Here is a 22836-nt window from a genome sequence, read left to right on the forward strand (position 1 = left end):
CACCTTGGGCAGATGAGGATGGGGTTGCCATGGCAACGCCGATTCACCCCACGGAAGCTGGCAATTGTTGTTGCCATGGAAACCGCCTCTTAGGGGCGAGCCCAGCTCCTGCCTCGCACAAAAGAGATATTTAAATATAATCTTCTGGAGATGGATGAGCACAGGGAGGGAGCGAGGGAGGGGCGGCCACGGGGAGGGAACCTGTCCCCATCCCCGCACCCTCCACCCCCCGCCCCATTCTCGCGGCCTGGGTACCTGCGCTCCGTCTCCCCCACCCCCCGCTCCAGCCTGGTTGCGGAGCCTGGGACCTTCCGCCTCCCGGGAGGCCCCTTCCCCCTCCTGGGTCAGCTTGGCGCGGGGCAGGGGGTCTGGGTCTGGTCCCGAGAAGCCAGGCGGGCAGCCCGTCCCCTCCTCCCCGGTCCCCCACTCGAAAGCCGAGGCTCCGAGGCCCGGCCGCCCGGCCCCCGCGGCCCGCCTTACCCACCGGCCTGGAGACGCGCGCCAGGCTGGCTCCCACGTGCCGCCGCCCGCCCGGCCCCGGGCGCACAGGCGCGCACACGCCGCACGCACGCACCGGCCCCGCGCCTCGCTCCCGGCGGCGCCCGGGCGTCGGGCGGGCGCTGACGATCCGCCCGCCAGAGGCCGGGCCCTGACGGCGTGGCCCGCCCGCCCGAGCCGGGAGGAGGCGTGCCGGGGGGGGGGGGGGGGGGAGGCGGGAAGCTGGGTCTCCCCACCCCCCCTCCTGTTGCCCCTGCCCGCCCATCTGGCTCTGCCCACCTCCTTCCGGCTCCCTCTCTCCATCTGTCCCACCGAGGTCTCTGCCTAGTGCCCTCCCTCCCTCCCTCCCTCCTCCACCTTCTCTGGCTCCCCATCGCTTCATCCCTTCCTTGCCCCTTCCCTTCCCCCTTTAATTTATTCCCTAACACTCCCCGTGTGCCCCATGCGGAGTAAGTTTGCCACCCCGGGGTGGACCCCAGTGGCCGAGGGGAGACAGAGGCAGATACAGACACTCCGGGACCTAAGAGGTCAGGATTGAGCCAGAGGTAGGGATCAAGGGCTCAGAGACCCTAGGACAGAGAACAGTGAAGAGCCCAAGGCTATTCTGGGGCTGCACTGGAGATGGGATATGTGTAGTGGGTTTTGAAGTATGAGTAAGAGTTTTTGGGGAGGGGGGACGGTTTCTCCTGCTGGAGGAATCCCTACATCCCCTGACTCATTTAATCTCCAAACAACTTTATGAGACGAAAACATTGTCATTTTGCAGATGGGCAAGTCAGAAAGGGAGAGGAGAGAGTTGGAAGCAGAGTCCAGGTCTCCTGAGGGTTTCCTCAAGGGTCCTCTTAGGATCCAGCCCGCCCTCCAGCCAAGGTCCTGCGGGCTGGGGCTCCGGGGCGTCTGTGACTCCGGGGTGGGCACACATCAAGTAGCTGAGGTCCAGGCCTTGCTCTGCCCCCCAGCGTTTGCTGGGTGACTTCGACTAAGTCATACATGGTCCCTTGTGTATGACCTGTGTATCTTACAGATGGGGAAACTGAGGCCACTGGGGAAGGGACCGCAGGAGGTGCCTCTGGTAGTCGGGCTGGGGCCCCTAAGATGGTCCTTTAGAAGATGCGGGGGCCCAGGAGAGGCCCCAACCAGGCTGTTTCCGGGGGGTGTGGAAGAGAAGAAAGCAGGGTGGTGCCGAAGCCGCTAATACAGCCCCCCCTTCTCCCACTGGGGTCCCAGGCCAGCCTCTGTCAAACACCCGGACCAAGCCTCTCTCCTGCTCTAGGTGCTGCTGTGGCTCCCTACTGCCCTGGGAGCAGCATCCTGGCATTCCTCCTCTCCCTTCCTCCTGTGCCCCCAGGACATCACTGAACTCGCTGGCTGGACCTCACCCTCCGCACCCCATCCTCACTGTGAAGAGGCCCCTCAAATGCCACCTCTCCCTGAAGACTTCCTGTCCAAGTCCATCTCCTTCGGGTGCTTTGTCCAGGCATCACCTTGATTGTGGTACATGCTCCCCCACACACACTCACCCTCTTGGGTGACTTCCCAGGGACAGGGACCAAGGGCTCTGCGCCCCCTCCCCAGCAGAGGCCCGGCCCAGGGCCCACAAATGGCAAGTGAAATGAAATGAGACAAGACCCGTGGTTTCCAGACTCCGCAGAAAGCGAAACCCAGTTCCCGTGGGCAAAGAGCAAGCTGGGCCTGCGCTGGGACAGCGCCCCGTGTGGGGAGTAAGTCAAGGGCTTGTGCCCAGCTGCGCCTGCGCCATCCCCGCTGCAGGGGAGAGACTGGGCTTGGGAAGATGGCGAGACTGGCCCAGAGTCCCGCAGGCTTGACTTGCCTGCAACCCTTCGTTTGTTCATTATCGTGGATTTGCCAGACTCCAGGCTCGGCAGCTGGCAGGTGTCCCCTCGCACGGCCCTCAGAACACTCTGCAGTCCCATTTCACAAGTGAGGAAACTGAGGCCTGGGGAGGTCAAACCACCTTGGGGCCCCTTGTGCCTTCTCAGGCTTGGCTTGGCTCTGAGCCAAGTCAGGGGATGTGGGCCTGGGTCTTGTGGAAGGGGGGTTATCTCCGAAAGCCCGTGTGCGTAGAAGGGGGTTCAGGAGGGGTCTGCTGGAGGGACCCGCGGGCAGACGGCCAAACCTACCCCTTCCCAGGGCGCACAAAAGGGGGGGACCCGCAGGCAGACGGACAAACCTACCCCTTCCCAGGGTGCACAAAAGCACAGCAGGGCAGCCGGCAGATCTGGGGTGTCCTTTGGCCCTCAAGACCTTCATGAAGAAAGAGATGGCACCGCCTCTAACGGCACGGCCCCCGAGAGACCCCGCTGGACCTGCTGTCCCCTTGGCGCCCGGCTCCATGTCCAGGAGCCCCGTCCTGGGGTTGGACGGCCCAACAAAGAACGTCAGCGGCCATTTGAGGCGTCTGCCCAGCGTGGGCTCCAGGGTCCTGCGGTCCATTCCGGGTTCTATTCTGGGCTTCCGTTATTCAATTTAGGATCCTATTCCGGAATGCTGAGAATTGATTAAAGCGCTTCCCCCACGGACACGGCTGTCACACGCGAGACGGAACTGGAACCTGCTTCAGAAGCCACTGTCGTGTAGGGGGGCCTGGGCGGTCACGGAGTTGGGGGAGGGGCACAGAGCCAGCACGGGCCGGCTTGCGAGGAGATAAGAAGTGTCCACTGCACACTGTCCCCCCCCCTCCCCACACGCGTGCACGCGGGTTTTCCGGGGAGGCGGGGGACGTGAGAGAAGACGGCCGTCTCGGCCTTGGCCATGACCCCCTGCGGCGCCCGGACTCCCTGGCTGTGTGTGCAGGCACGTGAGCCGGCGGGGCGGGCTCTTCCAGCTCCGGGCGAACCGCGTGGGCTGCGCTCCGGCTCCTGGCAGAGGCGCCCGGAGGGGGGTCAGACATCCGTGCTCAGATGCGGCTGACAACAGGCAGGGGTGCCTCCCGCCCCAGCAGCCCCCCTCACTCTTCCTGCAATCTGCCGCCGAGGCCCCAGCTCTGGTTCTGGAAGGGCTGCTGAGAGCACTGCCCTGGGGGAGGGAGGCCCACCCGCAAGTCACCCCCCTTCTTTGCCTGGGGGTGGGTGTCAGCCCCAGAAGCCGCAGGCGCACACACTCGGGGGTCAGGACTCCTGAGTCTGCGCCCAAAGGAAACGTGGTGCATTTCTGTCAACCTCTGTCGAATGTAGCGATCTGTCCAGTTTGTAATGAACCACCAAGAAGAGAATGACAAAGGAATTGTGTGTCGACGCTGCGGAAGACTACACGGCGACGAAAAAGCAACAGCCACTGAGGCGCCTGTCCAGGCCGACAGGTGATGCTGGGTCTCAAATCAGAAGCACAGTAAGTGGGAAAAGATGCAGGTGGTAAACGCTACATATAACATGATTCCATTCCTCTTAGGTAAAAAGCAATCTGGGGAAAAGTTGCCCAGTCCTTTAGAGAGAATATTTATAAGCGTGAAGAACATGAAGAAGAGCAGGTGTCGGTCACCATAAAAGTCAGGATGTTGACTCCTCCGACAGGAAGAGAGGCTTGGGCGTGGGGACGTGCTGGGTGCTGGGTGCTGGGTGCTACTAGAGACTCCCCCTTCTCCTCCCCTCAACCATGAGCTGGTATCAAAAATGAGACCCCGGACTCCACAGTTGAGACACATGATGACATTGCATCATGTTCCTGGGTCTAGAACATTCTAGGTCTGCCCTGTCTAACCTGGTGGCTGAACCTTGGTCTAGAACATTCTAGGTCCGTGCTATTCAAAACAGTGGCTGACTCCTAGCTTAGGACATTCTAAATCTGAAGTCTCCAATACAGGAGGTGGCCCCCAGTCTAGATCATTCTACATCTGCTATCTAACACAGTAATTATCTCCTGATCTAGAACATTCTAGGGGCGCTTGGGTGGCTCATTTGGTTAGTGTCTGACTTCAGCTCAGGTCATGATCTCTTAGTTTGTGAGTTCGGGCCCTGCATCAGGCTCTGTGCTGATAGCTCGGAGCCTGGAACCTGCTTCAGATTCTGTGTCTCTCTCTCTCTCTCTCTGCCCTCCCCACCTTGTGCTCACTTTTTCTCTCAAAAATAAATACATTAAAAAAAAATTCTAGACTTGAGCTGGCCAGTGTGGTAGCCAGTACTCACATGTAGTGGTTTAAGTTTAAAAAATTTTTTTAACGTTTATTTATTTTTAAGAGAGAGAGACTGAGCATGAGGGGGGGAGGGGCAGAGAGAGAGGGAGAGATGGAATCTGAAGCATGTTCCAGGCTCCGAGCTGTCAGCACAGAGCCCGACGCGGGGCTCGAACCCATGAACTATAAGAACAAGACCTGAGCTGAAGTCAGACGCTTAACCGACTGAGCCATCCAGGTGCCCCTGTAGTGGTTTAAGTTTAAATTTAAATGTATTAAAATTAAATAACATTATAAATTCTGTTCCTAAGTCACATATGCCACATTTCAAAGGCTCAATAGCCACACGAAGCTAGTGGCAGCCAAACTGGACAGCACAGACAGAACATTTCCACCACTGTGGACATTTTTACTGGACCGCAATGATCTAGAATGAAGATCCGCCAACTCTGTTCTGGTCCTCTGTTTTTGTAAATAAAGTTTTATTGACACAGTCATACTCTTTCATTTATGTATTGTCTGTGTGTGTATGTGTTTTTATGTGATTCAACAGAGGCCCTATGACCCCCAAGGCCAAAAATATTCACTCTCTGATCCTTTACAGAAGACATTTGCTGACCTTTCGCCTAGAACATTTTCCACCAATCCTGTCCAATATGGCAGCCACCGGCCACATATGGCCATTGAGCACTTGATAGGTGGCTTGTGTGACCGAGGGACAGAATTTAAAACGTTGCTTAGTTATAGGTAAAGTAAATATAAACTTAAATCTAAAAATGGATTACTGATTTCATTCTTGGAAAATCTTTTAGGTCTGTTCAGAGCAACTGGGGTAGGTGAACCTATTTTTCCAATTGTCAGGTTTATGGAAATGCAAACAGTAGACACGGTCCCCACTGATCAACCAGCTGGAGGTGGACTAGGAGACACAGCTCACACAGCCGATGTTAGACCCCCACGGCGGAAAAATGTGAACCATCGCATTAAGTATACTGCCCACTTGCTGAAATTATATTTCAAGAGGTGTTGGGTTAAGATGAAATATAGTATTCAAATTAAATTCACCTCTCATTAATTTTTAAATGTTCCTCCTAGAAAAATGTATTTAAAAATTATTTTAATGTTTATTTTTGAGAGAGAGAGAGAAAGACAGAATCTGAAGCAGGCTCTAGACTCTGAGCTGTCAGCACAGAGCCTGATGCAGAGCTGCAAGATCATGACCTGAGCCAAAGTCAGATGCTTAACTGACTAAGCTGGTCAGGTGCCCCCAAATTTATTTTATTTGGGTGGGAAGGGCAGAGAGAGAGAAAGAGAGAGAGAATCCCAAGCAGGCTCCATGCTCAGTGGGGAGCCCAACATGGGGCTTGAACCCACAAACCGCGAGATCACAACCTGAGCCGAAATCAAGAGTCAGACACTGAACTGACTGAGCCACGTGGACGCCCCCTCCTAGATAGATGTAGATGCTAAATGTGGCTTGTGTTATATATCAATTAGCACTGTTCTGGAACATTCGCTGCTCCTTATTCTCCTGATCACTGGATGTCAGTAGCATCTCCCAGTCATGACAATCACAAGTGTCCCCAGACGTCACCCAGGGTCCCATGGGCAGAACTGCCCCCCGGGGTTGAGACCCCTCCCCTGACCTAACATAAACTCCTCCGTTAGACAGTGGAGCCTCCGGTGTGTTTCCCACACTCAGCAACACGCCTGGCACATTCCTGCCCCCCAGGCCGGCACGCTCCGTCCCCATGCCACCCCCTCTCCATCTGCCACAGTCTTCCTCGTCTCTCCAGACACGGCTCAAATGCCCCCTCCTCCAGAGGCCACCTTGTTTGCCCCCACGAAGTCACCAGTGCAGTCCCGGCTCCCCCCACCCCCAAACCGCCACAGGGCTGCCCCGGCCAGCGCACCCCCCGCTACTCATTTTGTGCTCGCCCCTTATGGTGGGCTGAACGGGGCTCCCCTGAAATACGCCCAAGTCCTAACCCCCCGGAACCTGCGAATGCGACCTCATTTGGAAAAGGCGTCCTTACAGATGTAATTAAGTCATGGATCTGGAGATGAGGTTCACCCTGGATTTAGGGTGAGCCCCAGACCCATCGCCAGGTGTCCGTATAAGAGAAAGGCGCAGGGAGAGGGGAGAGGTATAGACATGAGGGGGGACATGTGGCCACAGAGGGAGGGGTTGGGGGGAGGCGTCCGCAAGCTGGAGAATGGCCGTGACGGCAGTCAGTCGCCACCAGGAGCTGGAGAGGCATGGAGCAGAGTCCCCCCCACCCCCACCCCCACCCCGCCTGTGTGGCCCTCCTGCCACCTCGCTCTCAGACTTCTGGCCCCCGAAGTGTCAGAGCATAAATTTCTGTCACTTTAGGCCCCCTGGTGCATGGTGCTTTGTTACAGCAGCCCCAGGTCACTAACCTGCCCCCCCAACTCACTCCTGCCCGAAAGCCTTGCTCCAAAAGCACCCCGAACCCCCCGCCTCCCCCTCCGCTGTCCCTGCCTGAGCCGCTCAGACAACCACAGCTCCCTGCTGCCCCTCCAGCCCCTGATGTTCAGAGAAGTGTCCCCGAGCCCCTGTCTGAACAGAACCCCCATCCCGAGTCTGAAAATCACTCCGAACGCCCCCCGCCCCCGGCCCGTGTGGCCCTCACCACCGAGAGTCCTTGCACTGGGTTATCTGTTCGTGCTTTGTCTGTACCCCGTTCCTGTCCCTGCCGTACATCAGGGACTCAGTAAATGTCTGTTGAATGGACCAAGGGTGCTGAGGACCCAAGGGGCCCCCACTCTAGAGAGAGGCCCCCACCTTCTGGCTTCCCTCTCGGCTGCTGATGGAGCCCAGAGCCCAGCTTTGGCCCCCAACGCAGAAGTTGCTCGTGTCCAGGCTCCCAGGGCCTCGGGCAGTGGAAAGGGAGGCTGGCTTTCGGTCTCAGTGATGCCAGCAGGAAAATGGGGGCAGAGGAAAGCTAAGAAGGACTGAGCTGGGGGCACTGCTGGCAATGTTAGCAGATCTCCAGGTGGGTATGGATTTCTCCGGACAGAGGGTTCAGAGCTCCCAGCCAGAGCCTGATGCCACACGCCAAGACACGGCCCACGGGACATGGGAGGGCTGGGCGCCCACACGGGGTCTGCGGTCAGGCCCCCATCCCGCTGTTTGCTGGCTGCTCGACCTTGGAAAAATCCACTACGAAATCACTTTCTTCTTCCAAGTGCCCAATTCCCCCGGGGGTTCCTGCCAAAGAGAGTGTGGCAGACAGTATGTGGCTGAGCCGAGGCATGTGGCGGTGCCCTCTGTGTGCCCGGGGAGGCAGAGGGGGGCACCGGCCGCCATGCTGTGAGGCTGCTCAAGATGTCCTTCTGGAAAGGACCTGAGGCCCCTTGTCCACGCCACTCCAGAGGCCAGCACAGAGGCGGATCCCTGAGCCACAGTCAGGAGAGACTCCGAGCCGGGACCTTGTGGCAAACTTGTTCCCTAATTCCAGGGCCACTGAGACCACTAACGCTGGCTGTTTGAAGCCAGCAGGTTGTGGAATAATTGTTAGGCCGCAGGACATAACTAACGTGGCCCACAGGACCCCACTGTGCCCTGGGTGCCAGCCTGTACGGACACACCCGCCCTCCAGTTGTCAGCTGGCTTGGGGAGGTGATGGCAGAAGGTCCAAGGGACCAAGAACTGTGAATCCTCTTCTTGGATGTCACCTCCTCCATGAAGCCTTCCATGACCACCTTCTTTACAGTTTCCTCCCTCCCCTCCACCCTGTAATACTCTTCCAGTGCTGAAGATCAGAGAGGTTAAGTCACTGGCTCACTGATACTCAGCAAGGACTGCTTGGAGCTGAGCAAGGAGCACACTGATGCAGCCGCCAATCGCCTCCACCACTCCTGTCTCCCCCCAGAAAGGGGCACTTTGTTCTTGGCTGTGAGGTTGAGGCCACTCCTGGGCCATTTTTGGTGCTTGTTCAGGCTCAAGTCAGCCCATGATGTCATGTTCCCGGCAGGTATACCCAGTCAGCCATGTTGTGCCCAAGTTCCCAGCATTTGTCTGCAGATGCCACCCCCCGCAGCAGCCCCCACATGCCCTTGATGCTGAAGAGTCCCTGAGAATCCCAGGAGGAAGGGTGAGCCCCCCAGCACTCGGGGGATGCCACGGATCTCACTGTGGTCCCTTCGACTTCCATGAGGATGGACTGCCTGGGGACTGGTCTCGGGTGGCTCAGAGGACCACCCTCCCTTCACTGGGGACAGGGCTTCCTGCCCAGCCCAAGAAGGCAGGGCTAACGAGGGAGAGCCGGCGGAGATGAGCCTGGACCAGCCTCCCCTGGGAACGGAAAACTGCCAAACAGCTCCTACATCAAGGGGCTGTAGCTCTATTTGCTCCTTAAGGATGAGGGATAAGAAAATCCCTTTCCTTTTCATCGTGAGAAGCAGGCAGAGTGTAAGCTCCTCCTGGGGGCCCTTAAGGCCCTGTAGGACTTGCCCTGTCCCCTCTCTGCCCTCCCCGCCTCCCTCTCTCCCCCTCCGCCCTCTGCTCCCGCTGCACAGGCCCCCTTGCTGTTCCTCCAACGTGTCAGGCACAGTCCTGCCTCAAGGCTTTTGCACGTGCTGTCCCCTCTCTCTGCTAGTGCTTCCTCATCCTTCAGGTCTCCACACAATGACACTTGCACGCGGGGCCAGGCTTTGCGCAGTAGGCAACACACGACCACTCTGGTGTGAAGTATGGAGCATGGCATGCAGTAGGCACTCAATAAATGCTCTGTCTGAGCATTTCTGTCCCTCTGCACCTTATCCCTTTTTCTGAGTCCAGAGGCACTCGGGCTTCACCGCTGATCCCAGGAGCTCTGATCCCAGAGCGTCCCCTCCATCCCCACTCCCCGGACAGCACCCGGACTCACCCCGGGCAAGGTCTTCTGTTCGTGCAGGGCAGTCTGAGCTTTGATGGCGGAGTCCCTGGCACAGTAGGTGAGAAAGGCACAGCCTGGAAAGGAGAAAAATGGGGAGCGTTAAGAGAAAAGGAGGTTGCACACCCAAGTTCACAGCAGCATAATCCCAACGGCCAAAAGGTGGAAGCGAGTCAAGTGTCATCGATGGATAAATGGATAAACACAATGGGGTCCATCCACACGCTGGAATATCGTTCAGCCTGAGAGTTAGACGTCCCGCCACCTGCCACGGTGTGGACGGGCCCGGAGGACGCTGTGCGCAGTGACAGAAGCCAGACACAGAAGGACACGTCCTGCGTGACCCACTCCCAAGGGGTCCCCAGAGGAGTCCCGTCCGCAGCGACAGAGAGTAGATGGTGGGAGCCGGGGGTGGGCAGGGGCGGGGAGTCCGTGCTTCATGGGGACAGAGTCTCAGTTTGGGGAGATGGAAGGTTCTAGAGATGGATGGATGGTGGGGGCGGCTGCACGACAGACAGAGTGCCGCTGAGCTGTGCGCTTAGAAATGGTTACGGTGGTGAATTTAATTGTATTTTATCACAGTTAAAAAATTGGAAAAGGTGGGGCGCCTGGGTGGCTTAGTCGGTTGAGCGTCCGACTTTCGCTTAGGTCATGATCTCGCGGTTCGTGGGTTCGGGCCCCGCGTCGGGCTCTGTGCTGACTGCCAGCTCGGAGCCTGGAGCCTGCTTCGGTCTGTGACTCCCTCTCTCTCTGACCCTCCCCTGCTCACGCTGTCGCTCTCTCTCTCTCTCCTAGAAATAAATTTTAAAAAAATTTAAAAAAAATTGGAGAAGGAGGAAAAATTGGTTACAACGGTAGATTTTATGTTCTTTTTTACGACAAATTAAAAATAAACAGAGGACACTGGAGCCAACGTGTTTTTTGGGGGGACAATAACAGTGGTTCAGCACCCCCACACACGGTGAGATGGGGGAGGGGAGAGGGACCGGCTGTTAATGAAATCCGTGGCTGACGCTGGGCGAGGAGCCGGAGAGCGCCGGGGGAGGCCGGGGTGCGGAGCCAGGCGGCGGCCGCCCGGGGAGGAGGGTGCGGATGCACCTGTGCAGCAGGTACTCCAGGACTGGGGTGAGGAGCACGGGGCTCTGCTACGGACATGCTCGTGGCCTTGGACCGGGCGCCGCCCTTCTCCGGGCCTCAGTTTCCCCCATCCGAGGGAACGCGCGCCAGTGTGGAAGGATGGGTCAAGGGGCGGGGGCGGAGCTAGAAGGGGCGGGGGCGGAGCTAGAAGGGCGGGGCGGAGCTAGAGCGGGCGTGGCGAAGCGGACGAGGGCAGAGCCAATCAGGAGCGGAAAGGGGCGGGCCCGCCCTGAAGTGATCCGGAGCGAGGGTGTGATTGGTTGGACGACGTCTTGGGCGGGGTGAGGCTGGGGAGCCAGGGTGCGAGGCGTGAGAACTGCAGAGACGAGAGACCTCGAGAGAGACGGAGAGAAGCCCCCAGAGGAAGACTGAGGAGATAGATCAAAGGTATTTTAAAAGATGTTTGTCTGAGGCGGGGTGTGGGATGCAGGCAGGTGTCAGGTCCCCTGAGATGGACCCAGGGGACTGGGCCCCAGACCTGGGCCTTGCCTCTAACGGATGCCCCCACCGCCCCCCCCCGTAACCTCTCTGCCTCCCCATCTCCCCTAGGCCCCTGTGCGGAGCCCCGGGAACAGCTCCGTGGTGCCCAGGTTTGCTCCAGGCAGGAGCTCCTTAAAGCCGCGTCCTTCCTTCTGGGACGCGCTCAGCACACTGGCATTCCCACAGGCTGGGCCGGCTGGGGCGGGGGGGGGGGGGTCCACAGGCCGGGGAGGTCCCCTGGAGCCCTGGGGAGGCGGGCTTTCCAACATTTAAAAAACATTTGCGGTGAGAACGTACAATGGTGCAGCCCCCATGAAAAACAGTTTGGCGGTTCCTCAAAAAAGTTAAACATAGCATTATCGTATGATCCAGCAACTCCACGTCTGCGTCTATACTCAAAAGAATTGAAAACAGGGACTCGAACAGGTATTTCAAACAGGTGTTACACATATTCGTGGCAGCCATTGTTCACAATGGTCAAAAGGCGGCACAACCCAAGTGCCCATCAGCAGATGAATGGGTAAACACAATGCGGTCCATCCACACACTGGAACATTCTTCTGACCTAAAAAGTGAGGAATTCTGACCCCCCCCCCTTACAACGTGGATGAACCTTGAAGGATGCTATACATAGTGTAATAAGCCAGATACAGAAAGACACGTCCTGCATGACCCCACTCACCGGGGACCCCTGGAGGAGTCCCATCCACAGAGACAGAATAGATGGTGGGAGCCGGGGGTGGGGCGGGGGTGCGGAGTCAGTGCTTCATGGAATCAGTTTCAATATGGGAAATTGAGAAATTCTAGAGATGGATGCAGGGCATAGTTACCCAACACTGTGATGCCACTGAGCTGTGCACTTAGAAATGGTTAAGATGGTGAATTTAATGTTATGTGTATTTTACCACAATAAAAATTGTAATGGATATATATTAAAAACATCCCCCCCCTCCCGCTTGGGGCACCCGGGTGGCTCATTCGGTTGAGCATCTGACTTTGGCTCAGGTCATGTTCTCACAGCTCTGAGTTCAAGCCCCATGTCTCACTCTGTGCCAACAGCTCAGAGCCCAGAGCCTGTGTTGGATTCTGTGTCTCCCACTCTCTCTGCCCCTCCCCCTCTTATGCTTGCTCTCTCTCTCTCTCAAAAATAAACATTAAAAATTACACACACATATATACACACCCATAGTGCAGAATATTGAAGTGTACAATGTAACAAATAATTACAAAATCATGTAACCATTTCCCAGGTCAAGGAATAGAACATAGCAGCCTCCAGAAGCCCTGGTGCCTCCCACCCCATGACACTCTCCCCCAGGAGACACTGCTACCCTGGCTCTTGCCACAACTACGTCACTGCTTTTAATTATGGTTCCCTCTCCGAGTGTGTCACTAATCGGTGTAGCTGAGTGCTTCCTGCTTTTGGACTTGTATCCATAGAACCATAGCTCATGTACACTCAATATCTAGCTTCTGTTGAGCTTCTGCTCAACAACAGGTGCTTATGTGTATCAGGGGTTAAGTCCTTTTCATATTTTGCCCTGTGAATATACGGCAAGGTGGGTATCTATTCTCTTGTGGAGGTGCACCTGGGCTGTCCGCTGCTTAAGGCTCTCATGAATAAATATGCCGGGGAGCACCCTCGCCTTGCTACTTTGATGCACCAAGGCATATCCAGAAATGGAATTGCTGGTTATAACATAGCTTTATGTTTAGCTTTAGTCGATTCTTTCAAACAGTTTTCCAAAGTGAGTTGTGCCAGAGTATTCTCCAACCAACGGGTCTGATGGTATTTGTGCTTCCTTTTCACCAACCCTTGGTTTTGCCAGCCTTTTGGATGTTAGTCATTAAGGTGGGTATATCATTGTATTTCACTGAGATTGGAACATACATTGCTACAGTTACTAATAAAGTTGGGCACCTTGTGGCTTTGTAGGAGTTCTTTATGTGCTGTGTAAATAAAGGATACTTTGTATTCTCTTATGGTTACATCTGATGCACACATCTTCTTCCCACCCATGGCTGGTCTTTCTACTCCTTTTCTGGTGTTTCTATTTTCTGAATTTAATCCCCCAAGGTCTTCTGGGGAAAGGAGAAACGCTAAAACAGGTAGCCTAGGGCCTGAGAGAAATTAGGCACAGCCAGAAAGAAATTGGACTGCACGGAGATGTAAAATAGGGGCAAAGCCCTTCTTCCTTGGGTCCTTTCTTGCCAGTAGGATCTCATTTGCAGAACATGGAGTGTGCCGGTCCTGGGAGGGGAGGGAAGCCTCCCCCTCCCCCAGCAACTTTCAAGGCCTTGGGCCTGTGGGTCTGGAAGGTTCGAAGCCAGAGGGTTGCAAACCAGAATGCGTGCCGCTGTCCCCGGTGCTGAAACGCTTCCCTCTTTTGACCTGCTCTCTTCCTCACCTCTTTCTCTTTTCTAGTTGGTGAAAATGTGTGATGTTTACCCCTTTCTGGCCAAATACGGCCTTGATTTTCAGTTCTTATTAGGGCTAAATTGTATCCCACTCCCCAAAACTCATATGTTGCTGTCCTAACTCCCCAGGACCTCAGAATAGGGACCCTTTTTGGAAATTGCAGATTTCATTTCATTGCAGATGAAATGAGTGACAGTGAGGTCATACTGCATTAAGGATGGTGTTTTTACAAGTGGAGGGGATTTGGGCACAGAGACACACACTCAGGGGGAACGCATGTGATTACGAGGGCAGAAATCTGGGTGATGTATCGACAAGCCAAGGAGCATTAGGGGCTGGCAACAAACCACCAGAAGCCAGGAGAGACCTGGCCCAGATCCTCCTTCAATCTCAGAAGGAACCAAATCAACCAGCACCTTGATCGCAGGCTTCTCGCCTCCAGGACTGTGAACAAACACGTTTCTGTTTTTGAAGCCCCCTGGTTTGTGCCGAGTTCTTTCAGCAGCATAGCCCCCAGTCAGCACAGACTTGTTAGTGATGTTAATAAGGCTCACTGACTTCTAATACGAATAAGCTTGTACTCAATATTGACTCACTTAATCCTTACAACAACCCCACAAAGTAGCTGGTAGGATTGTCCTATTTTGCAGATGAGGGGCCAGGGCACAGAGTGGGGACGTGACTTGCCCAGGGTCACACAGATGGGGATTGGAACGTCCAGGCTCCATGGGCTGTGTGCTAACCGCTGGACTACACTGCCTTGAGCTTGCGTCGTTTCTAAATTTTTCCCCAGCGCCTAGGGGAGTGTCAGAGGCACCTGACCCACCTCTCCATGAAAGGAACTTTAAAATAGTGCCAGCGTTCAATCCACTGTAACTGTTGGGAGTCTGTCGCATCCGAGTCCCAGAGGGAACTTCTGAGGGAAGTCACAGCCCAGGCGAAGCCTACACTGGATGAACCTCTCATCTCAGTTCCAGGCCTGGCCGCCCCTCCCCCACACACCAGCCTCGTCAATGACAAGGGGGCCAGGTCTTGTGTCCAGTAGCTCCTTCCCGTGCTGGCCAAGCCCCACATTCTTCCCAGAATGCTAGGCTCTTAACCATCCCTTCACACTCGCATGCATTTTCAAAGCCTGAACCAGGGCTGATCTGGGGATGGGTGGGGTCAAGGCCCACAGATCTCTCTAGGCCCAAGGGCAGAGCAGGGACCAAAATGAGGGAATCTTTGGGGAAAAATAGTATGTATATTTGAAAGTTTCCTAATAACTAGATCTTTCTCATCATGGCTCCTTTGAGAGAGGAGGGAGTTCCCCATCTCTGGAGGTAAGCAACAGTGGCTCCCCATAGAGGAAACCTCTTTTCCAGAGACTGCTGGGAGTCCCTCCTCATGCTGACATCCCCCGCTCTCTGTTCCCAGTTCTGAGCTTTTGGGGATTTCATGACTCAAACCTGTAATAATGATGATAATAGTCGATGCCCACTGAGCACCAGGGATCCTACACGGGCATGGTTCCCATATCAACCCTTTGAATCCTCAGACTAGCCTAAGAGAATGGCATGATTGTGTTTATTATTGTCTCCATTTTACAGATAGGGAAACTGAGACAGCACCTACCAAGGAATGTGCCCGATGTTACATCGCCATGGAGCCAGAGGCGGGATTTGAACCCCAGAGGACTAACTCCAGTCTGTGCTTCCTCTGTCTCAATATTCTCCCTCTTCTAGAGATACTAGTAGCAGCAATCACAGCTGATTCACAGAGCACTTCGACAGGGTGGCCGTTATCCTGGGTACTTGGCCGCAGGCCCCTCCTCTCTGCAGGGACCCGACAAGGTGGCCATTATGCAGGGAACGCAGGAAGCAGCAGGTAAGGGTGGAGCTGGAATCTGAACCCAGGGGAATGTGACGTCACGGGCCTCACTGCCGTGCTCCGTGTCACAGAGGCTCTGATCCCCGGGCTGTGGAACAGCAGGGGCACCCCATTCTTCCATCTCCCCTGAAAGTCACCCGAAGCCTTTAATATTTTAAGACAAAGGAGGTCATAAGGGCATCTCTGAAAAGACAGTTGTATGCCACCTATAATCGAGTGTAGACACCGATTGCTTGTATGCAGATAGATTGAATCAGTAGGGGGTTACTTAATGATATAGGCCTCCCAAACATGGGGCCCTGGGGTAGCTCCACAGAGCCTTCAATGGTGGAAAGAACAGTGCCCAACTTACAGATGAAAAGCCTGAGGGTCACAGTGGCCCAGGTCACCCACAGGTAGCGACAGAGCTAGGACTTGAGCGCATACCCCATGGTCCCTCCATTGCAATCCGTCTCTGCTCACTCTGCACTCTGGGGACACCGTCCTGACTCAGGGGTGACGCTAGTGGCTCCCGGGCTGGGAAGATGCACATTGACGCACCGCATGTGTGGTCAGCCCGGGGCAGAGGCAGGGACAAAGGGCTGGGGGACCAGAGGAAGGGGTGGCTCGGTGTGCGAAGGGCTTCCCGGAGCAGCGCCCTTGGAGCTGAGGGCGTGGGGAGCGGGCCGAGGAGTCGAGATGTTAAGAGATGTTGGCAGGTGTCAAGAGATCTTGCTGGAGGGGAGAAGCGGAAACAAGGGCCAAGGACCCTGAAGCACAGGTGAAGAGTGTGAACTGAGTCGTGGGTGGAGGGAGCCACAGAAGGTGTGTGCTTGCTGGAAAGATCCTCGGGGCCGCCACAGAGAAGGAACTAGAGCACAGGACGGGAGTGTGGGAGTCGGCGCGGGGGCAGAGCGAGGGCGGAGGCTGAGCCCGGCCACTCGGGGCAGAGAGGGGAGACGGCAGGGACCCTCCCGGCGGGGCTCGGACGCCCTGGCCATCCCTGGGGCGGTGTCGTGGGTCATCTTGTCCCCCGGGAAAGTCGTGTGTGCGTTCCCGACCCCGGGCGTGGGGCCCGGTTTGGAAACAGGGACGGTGCAGGCGTAATGAAGGGCCTGGAGATCCTGGGTAATGAGGTGGGTCCCAGACCCAATGACAAATGTCCTTGTCGAGACAATAGGAGACACAGACCTGGGAGAGGCCACGTGAGGAGGGAGGCGGCCACGGGCCCAAGGCAGCCTGGAGCCCCCCTCTCGGGGGCTGGGGAAGAGGGTTTAGGCCGCGTTTGTGGTCATTTGCGACAAACGCCCCAGGACACTCCTGGATGGAGACCTAGTGGGAAGAGCAGTTTGGAAGAAAGATGCAGAACGCAGCTCGGGTCCTCAGATCCACCCGGAGGTTCGGGGGACATCGGGGGAAGGACCGTCCCCCCGCGACCGGCTAAACCGCCCCCAGCGAAGTACCACTAGCACACAGAGCCAAGCCCTGGGTCAGACACCCCCACCCCCTTAGCTGGAGCCCTCACTCTGGCACTGCCAGCGGCTCACACCGGCAGCTATTTTTATCCCGTGTTACAGATGCGTGAACTCAGGCTCAGAGAGGCTTAGCAGCTTTCCTGAGGTCACACAGCAAGTCAGAAAGAAACCCTCCAGCCGAGCCCAGACTTAAGGTTTGTGACAGGGGTGGGGGTGGGGTAGGGGGTAAGAGCTTTTGAGTTTCAGAAAATCCCAAAGTGCGGGATGAACGTGGCCTTAAGTGGCCTAAAGAAAAAATTGTTTAAAACTGGAAAAGAACAAAACTTGTTTTTCTTTTCCTTCTTACTATTCATGGTCGTCATTTACGTGGGTAAGTCTGGGATTCCTGTCACCTGTGCGGAGCCAGGCAGGTCTGGGGACCGGCCACGTGCCTGGCTGCACCCTGTCCCCCTCCCCCGCACCCCACGCTCAGCTCTCCCGGCTCTTCCCGACCGCCTGTGGGGAGTCATTCTCCCCACGGGATTGGGAGTTCCCTGGGTGGGAACCGGGCGTGTCGGCCACCGACGTGTCCCCAGAGCCCAGCACTGCGCAAAGCGCGCAGTGTGCTCAGCAAGCACTTGGCGGCAGCTCACGGCCCCCAGGCTGATCCAGTGCCCGTCCACACCTCCTGGAGCTGCGGTCCCCTCCGACCGGGTCCCCCACTTGCTGCCGCCGCCTTCGCCCCCACAATCAGCCCTGCCCTGGGGGCCACAAGAGGGCGCCCGTGAGCATTCCTCTGCCTGCAGCCCTGGGGGGGGGGTGGAGGCTCCCACCTCCCTGGGGGTAAAAGCCCAAGTCCTCTCCGTGGTCTCCAAGCCCCTGCAGGCTCTGCCTCTCCCACCCCCTCCCTCCTCCTCGTTCACTCTGTCCCAGCCACACATGCCTCTTCTGTGTCTCAACACTCCAGCCCCAGTCCTGCCCCAGGACCTTTGCACAGGCTGCTCCAGAATATGCATTGCCAGATATCTGCACAGTTCACTCCTTTCTTCCAAGTCTTGGCTCAGATGTCACCTCCTCAGTGAAGCCTCCTTGAGCACCCTGTTTAAAGTTACGCCTCAACCACCCGCTCACCCTGCTGTTTTCCCTGGGGTCCCTACATGCCGCATACAGGTTTCCCTCACTATCCAAAAGTAGAGCGTTCCTGTGAAATCTTCCGTAACCCCAAATGGCATAAAGCAAAGAAGCAATTACCACTGATTTATACGGAAACGTTTGAACATTCCCAGACCTCAAAATAGTCTCTCTTAGGCTTTTCTGCTACGTTAGGACACATCTTGCTAATGGGTGCACAGAATTAATTGAAATAAGGCCCAGGTGCTTGCAGACAGTTCAGAGGTCTGTCGGCTGCAGACATGCCTGCGTGTGGTCCTGGGGGAGGCAGGGGGGAGGCGGGGGGGGTAGTGCCGCCCTCGATGCCCAGGGCTCTGCTGCCTCTGCCTCCGCTCACTGCAAACCCAGTGCTCAGTGCTCTTTTTGCATTTTGCCTTTTTTTCATAAAAGCAAAAATCCCCTTCGGATTTCTTTCAGTTCCAAAAAAGGTTTCATACAGGCCTTTCGTAAAAGCGGAAGGAGTAGTGTAATAGGAACTTTCCAAGAGCGGGGGGTACCTGTATTATATTTATTTCCATCTCCCTGCCTCCCCGCCCCCCCCGAAATGTCCTGTCCACAAGGAGAGGGTTTTTTCATGGTTTTTTTTTCAGGGTCCCTAGGACCTAAATAGTGCCAGGTACACAGTAGGTGCTCAATGAATATTTGTGGACTGAATGGATGTGTTTTCAGACTGACCTGCTCACATCAAGACAATCTCTCTGAGGGCAGCGACATTTGATTCATTTTTATCCCTCCCCTTTCCTACCATGCCCGGCACGGGGCCATTCAATATTTCCTGAGCACCTATTATGCACCAGCTGTGCTGCGGAAAGGGACACAGGAAAGACACCCTTGTTCTTCTCTGATCACCGACACCCCCTGCTTCCTTCTCCAGCAAGGACCCCACCCAAACAGGTCAGATCCCTTCGATCCCAAGCCCCCCTGCACACCAGGCACCCTGCATTCTTGGCTTTAACCTTGGCTCTGTGATGTAGCAGCTAAAGATGGGCTCAAACGCTGCTGGATGCCCCTTTCTGCTGTGTGGCCTTGGGTCAGGTAGCCTCTCTGAGCCCCCTTGTGCTGGGGGGCCGCCCTTCCCCCACCCCTGCCCCCACACCGTCTCTCCTCACCCCTCACGCTTAGCCCCAGACTGTCCCCACTTTGCTGAGGACAGCGGGGCTGACAGGCTCTGCCGTTTCACCGCCCCTCCCCTCCCCTCACTTAAGAACCCACTGGCTCCCGTGCAAGAGGGCAAGGCTCCCGGCGCACGGCTCCCAGCCGTGGCCCCGCACCCCAGCGCGTCATCTCTGGGGTGACCTCCGGCCTGTGGCTGGGCTCCTTAGCCTCCATCGCTCGCACCTGGGAGCTTCTCAGGCCTCGCCTGGACACCTCCCACCCCGGTCCCCTGCCCACGGCCGGCCTGACTCCGCCGCAGACTCTGCACCGCGGATATCCGTCCGCAAACCCACCCGCCCATCCACCGGTTCAGCCACTCATCCGTTATCCGTGCATTTATCCACCCACCTGTCCATCCACCTACCCATCTATTCACCTGTCCATCTGTCCGGCCGTCCACCTGTCCATCCACCTATCCACCCACCAGTTCACCCACCCACCTGTCCAGCTGTCCATCCATCTACCCACTTGTCCATCCATTTTCCATTAATTCACCCATTCTTCCACTTACCCACCCATCTGTTTGTCCATCCACCCATCCACCCACCCACCCACCTGTCCCTCCATCTGCTCACCCACCACCTGCTGTGTTCCAGGCACTGCTCTAAGCCCTGCGGACACAGCAGTGGACACAGACGGCAAAAAGCTTCCACTCTAACGGTGCGTCCAGTCCAAGGGGGGAGAAGGGGAAACAACTGGCTTAAATACAGAACCTACGATCTATGGTGTGTCAGGAGTCTTCATTTTCACAGGAAAAAAGGGAAGCAGTGAAGAGGGAGTTGGGGTGCTGGAGGGTGGCTGTCGGGAGGCAGTACTGAGAAGGTGAAGGTTCAAAGGCATGAGGAAGGAGGCATGTGAGTGTCTGGGGGAAGAGGAGGCTTTACCAAGTAGGCGACAGCTGAGCCAGGACCTGAAGGAAGTGAGAGAGTGAGCCCTGCAGAGACTTGGGGGGACAGCATTCCAGGTAGCAGGGACAGCTCGTGCAAAGGCCCTGGGGCAGGACTGGCCTGAGGAAAAGCCAGGAGGCCCGTGTGGCTGGAGCAGAGTGAGCGAGGGGACGAAAGGGAGGAGGGGCGGGCAGGGAGGGGACAGGCAGGTTGTGCAGGGCCTTGGGACGTTGCGGGGAGGACTCTGGACACTCTCTGGAATGGGCCCATCACAGGGACTGTGGGGGCTGAGCAGCGTCCCTGGACCCCATCCACTCGGTGCCAGCAGCACCGCTAGTCATGACAACCACAGACGTCCCCAGCATCAGCTGGTGTCCCCTGGGGGCAGAACCACTTTGCTAGAACCCTTCCTCTTCTTCACCTCACCCACCAGGAGCTGGTGATTTGACCTCTTCAATATGTCTCCCCAGTGCCCTCAGGTCAAGGCCAAGATTGCCCACCTTTGCAGACCCTGCCAGCCTCACCGCCGCCGCCGCCTGGACTCTTCCCCTGACGCTCCTGCACTGCCCCTAACTCTGGTCGCCGCGCACCTCCCCAGGTACAGGCTTCATGCCTCAGGTGCCGCCCTGGGACCCCAGCCCCTCCCCTCCCCCGTCTCTCCTCACGGGCCGTGTCCCCAAATTGCGGTAGAACATACATAAGGTGACATGTGCCTCCTTAACCCTCTCCAAGTGCACTGACATCAAGCACACTCCCTGTTGTGCAGCCGCCCCCACAATCCGTCTCCAGAACCTTCCATCTCCCCAGACTGAGACTCTGTCCCCATGAAGCACGGACTCCCCGCCCCCCGCCCCACCCCCGGCTCCCACCGTCTCCTCTCTGTCTCTGTGGACAGGACGCCTCTAGGGGCCCCCCTGTGATGGGGCCACACAGGACGTGTCCTTCTGTGTCTGGCCTCTGTCACCGCGCACAGTGTCCCCCGGCTCCGTCCACGTGGTGGCAGGCGGCGGGACGTCCTTCCTTTCTAAGGCTGAATGATATTCCCGCGTGTGGACGGACCCCATCGTGTGTATTGGCTTCTCCATCGGTGGACACTCGGGTGTCCCCACTGCTGGCCGCTGTGAACACGGGTGAGCAAGCCGCTCTCGGAGACTCGCGACGCTTTGCGTCTGTTCTCAGGAGTGGAACCGGGGGGTCACACGGAAACGCCGTGGGCACGTTTCTGGGGAGCCGCCAGCTTGTTTCCCCCCGCGCTGCCCCTTCTCACCCCCCCCCCGCCAGCCGAGCACGCGGGCTCCCAGCCTCCGCATCCTGCGATGCTTGTTTCCTGCTTTGTTTCACAACAGCCACCCCGATGCGTGACGAGGCACCTGGCTGCCCCTCCTGCGTGCGGCGGCCGCACCCCTGCCCCAGGACGCCCTCCCCGCCCGCCTCTGGACCGGCCCGGACACCCTGTGCTCCCCATGGACACACACCGGGTCTTGTTCCTGAACGTACCGGGACGCAGGAAGTAGTTGGGGGGAGTGCGTGGAAGCAGGTGGAGGAAGAAACGAGCCTGAAGCCCCCGCCATGCGCCTCAGGCCGCTCCAGATGATGCCAGCTCCCTTCTGACACACGACGAATCTGCTGTGTGTCCTTGGGGAGGTCTTCGCCCCTCTCTGAGCCTCCGTTTCCCTCTGTGTATGAGGTTGCTCTGGGGGCCCCAGCCACGGTGGGGGTGCCTCAGCCGCAGGGAGTCCGGGACGAGGACTCTCCCTCCCTCCTGGCCGGCACGTGTCTACCCTGACCACACCTCCAGGCAACGCTTTCCTCAGGCGCCGCTCAGAGGGGCTGGGTGCAGCCATGACGGGAGAAAGCTTCACAGCGAGAACCCAGAGTCCATGTTCTCCAGATTCTGAGCTTCCTAAGGGACGCTGTCCCTTCCCGCCCCCTGCATTCCAGGGCTCCCACCTCACTCAGAGTAAAACTCAGAGCAAAATCCTCTCCAAGACACGTGAGACCGCATGTGACCTACCCTGCCTCCTCCCTGCCCTCCCTCCCTCTCTCCCCTCGCTCTCTCTGCTCCAGCCACGCAGGCCTGCTCACTATTCCTCTAACAGAGCAAACTCATTCTGACCTCAGGGCCTTTGCACGAGCTGTTTCCTCTCCCAGAATGCCTTTCCCTTGGCTTCAGAACCACAGCTTTCTCATCTGTCATTCAGGTCACCTCCTCAGAGAGGCCGTCTTTGGCCACCCAAGCTATCACCTTCCAACACACATCTTACTTTATTTTCTTCATAGCAACTCAGTCTGATCTAAATCTTACTGGCTTGTTACCCAGTTTATTGTCAGCTTCTGTCTCCCCCGGAAGGGTCTGTGTCCCCAGAGCCCAGCTCCGTGCCTGGCACATGACAGAGACCTGAAAAACAATTGCTGACTATCTGACTGCCTGTCCACGTATCGAGGCCACCTGCCGTATGAGAGACCTCACACAGAGTACTTACGTTAATCACATTACGTAAGTGAACGCCAATGTCTGCAACTGCTCTGGAAGACGGCTATCAACATCCCCTCTCTTTTTACAAATGAGGAGCCAAGGCTCAGAAAAGACGAGGTGGTTTGTCTAAGGTCACACAGGAGCAAAGAAGGCGGAGCCAGGAACAGAAACCAAGCCTGTGAGACTGCAAGCCTGATGGGTTATTCCCGTCCCTCACGTTGGGGGGGAAGGTGGTAAATGCTGGGAAGGTATCCATCTTCCACCCACCCATCATCCATCCATCCA

The 22836-nt window shown here is 56.8% G+C and overlaps 1 protein-coding gene across 4 annotated transcripts in view; it reads right to left on the bottom strand.

The window, feature by feature from the left end:
* CELF5 (CUGBP Elav-like family member 5) overlaps positions 1 to 22836 on the bottom strand; it is a 49017-nt gene that overhangs the window by 18493 nt on the left and 7688 nt on the right. For all 4 annotated transcript variants that reach the window (XM_039247616.1, XM_039247614.1, XM_039247615.1 and 1 more), the window contains exon 2: positions 9520 to 9602. In XM_039247616.1, the coding sequence (XP_039103547.1) occupies positions 9520 to 9602 (83 nt within the window). The remainder of the gene's footprint in view (positions 1 to 9519; positions 9603 to 22836) is intronic.

This window comes from Hyaena hyaena, unplaced genomic scaffold (genome assembly GCF_003009895.1).
Source record: "Hyaena hyaena isolate Hyena2069 unplaced genomic scaffold, ASM300989v1 scaffold_296, whole genome shotgun sequence".
Taxonomy (NCBI): Eukaryota; Metazoa; Chordata; class Mammalia; order Carnivora; family Hyaenidae; genus Hyaena; species Hyaena hyaena.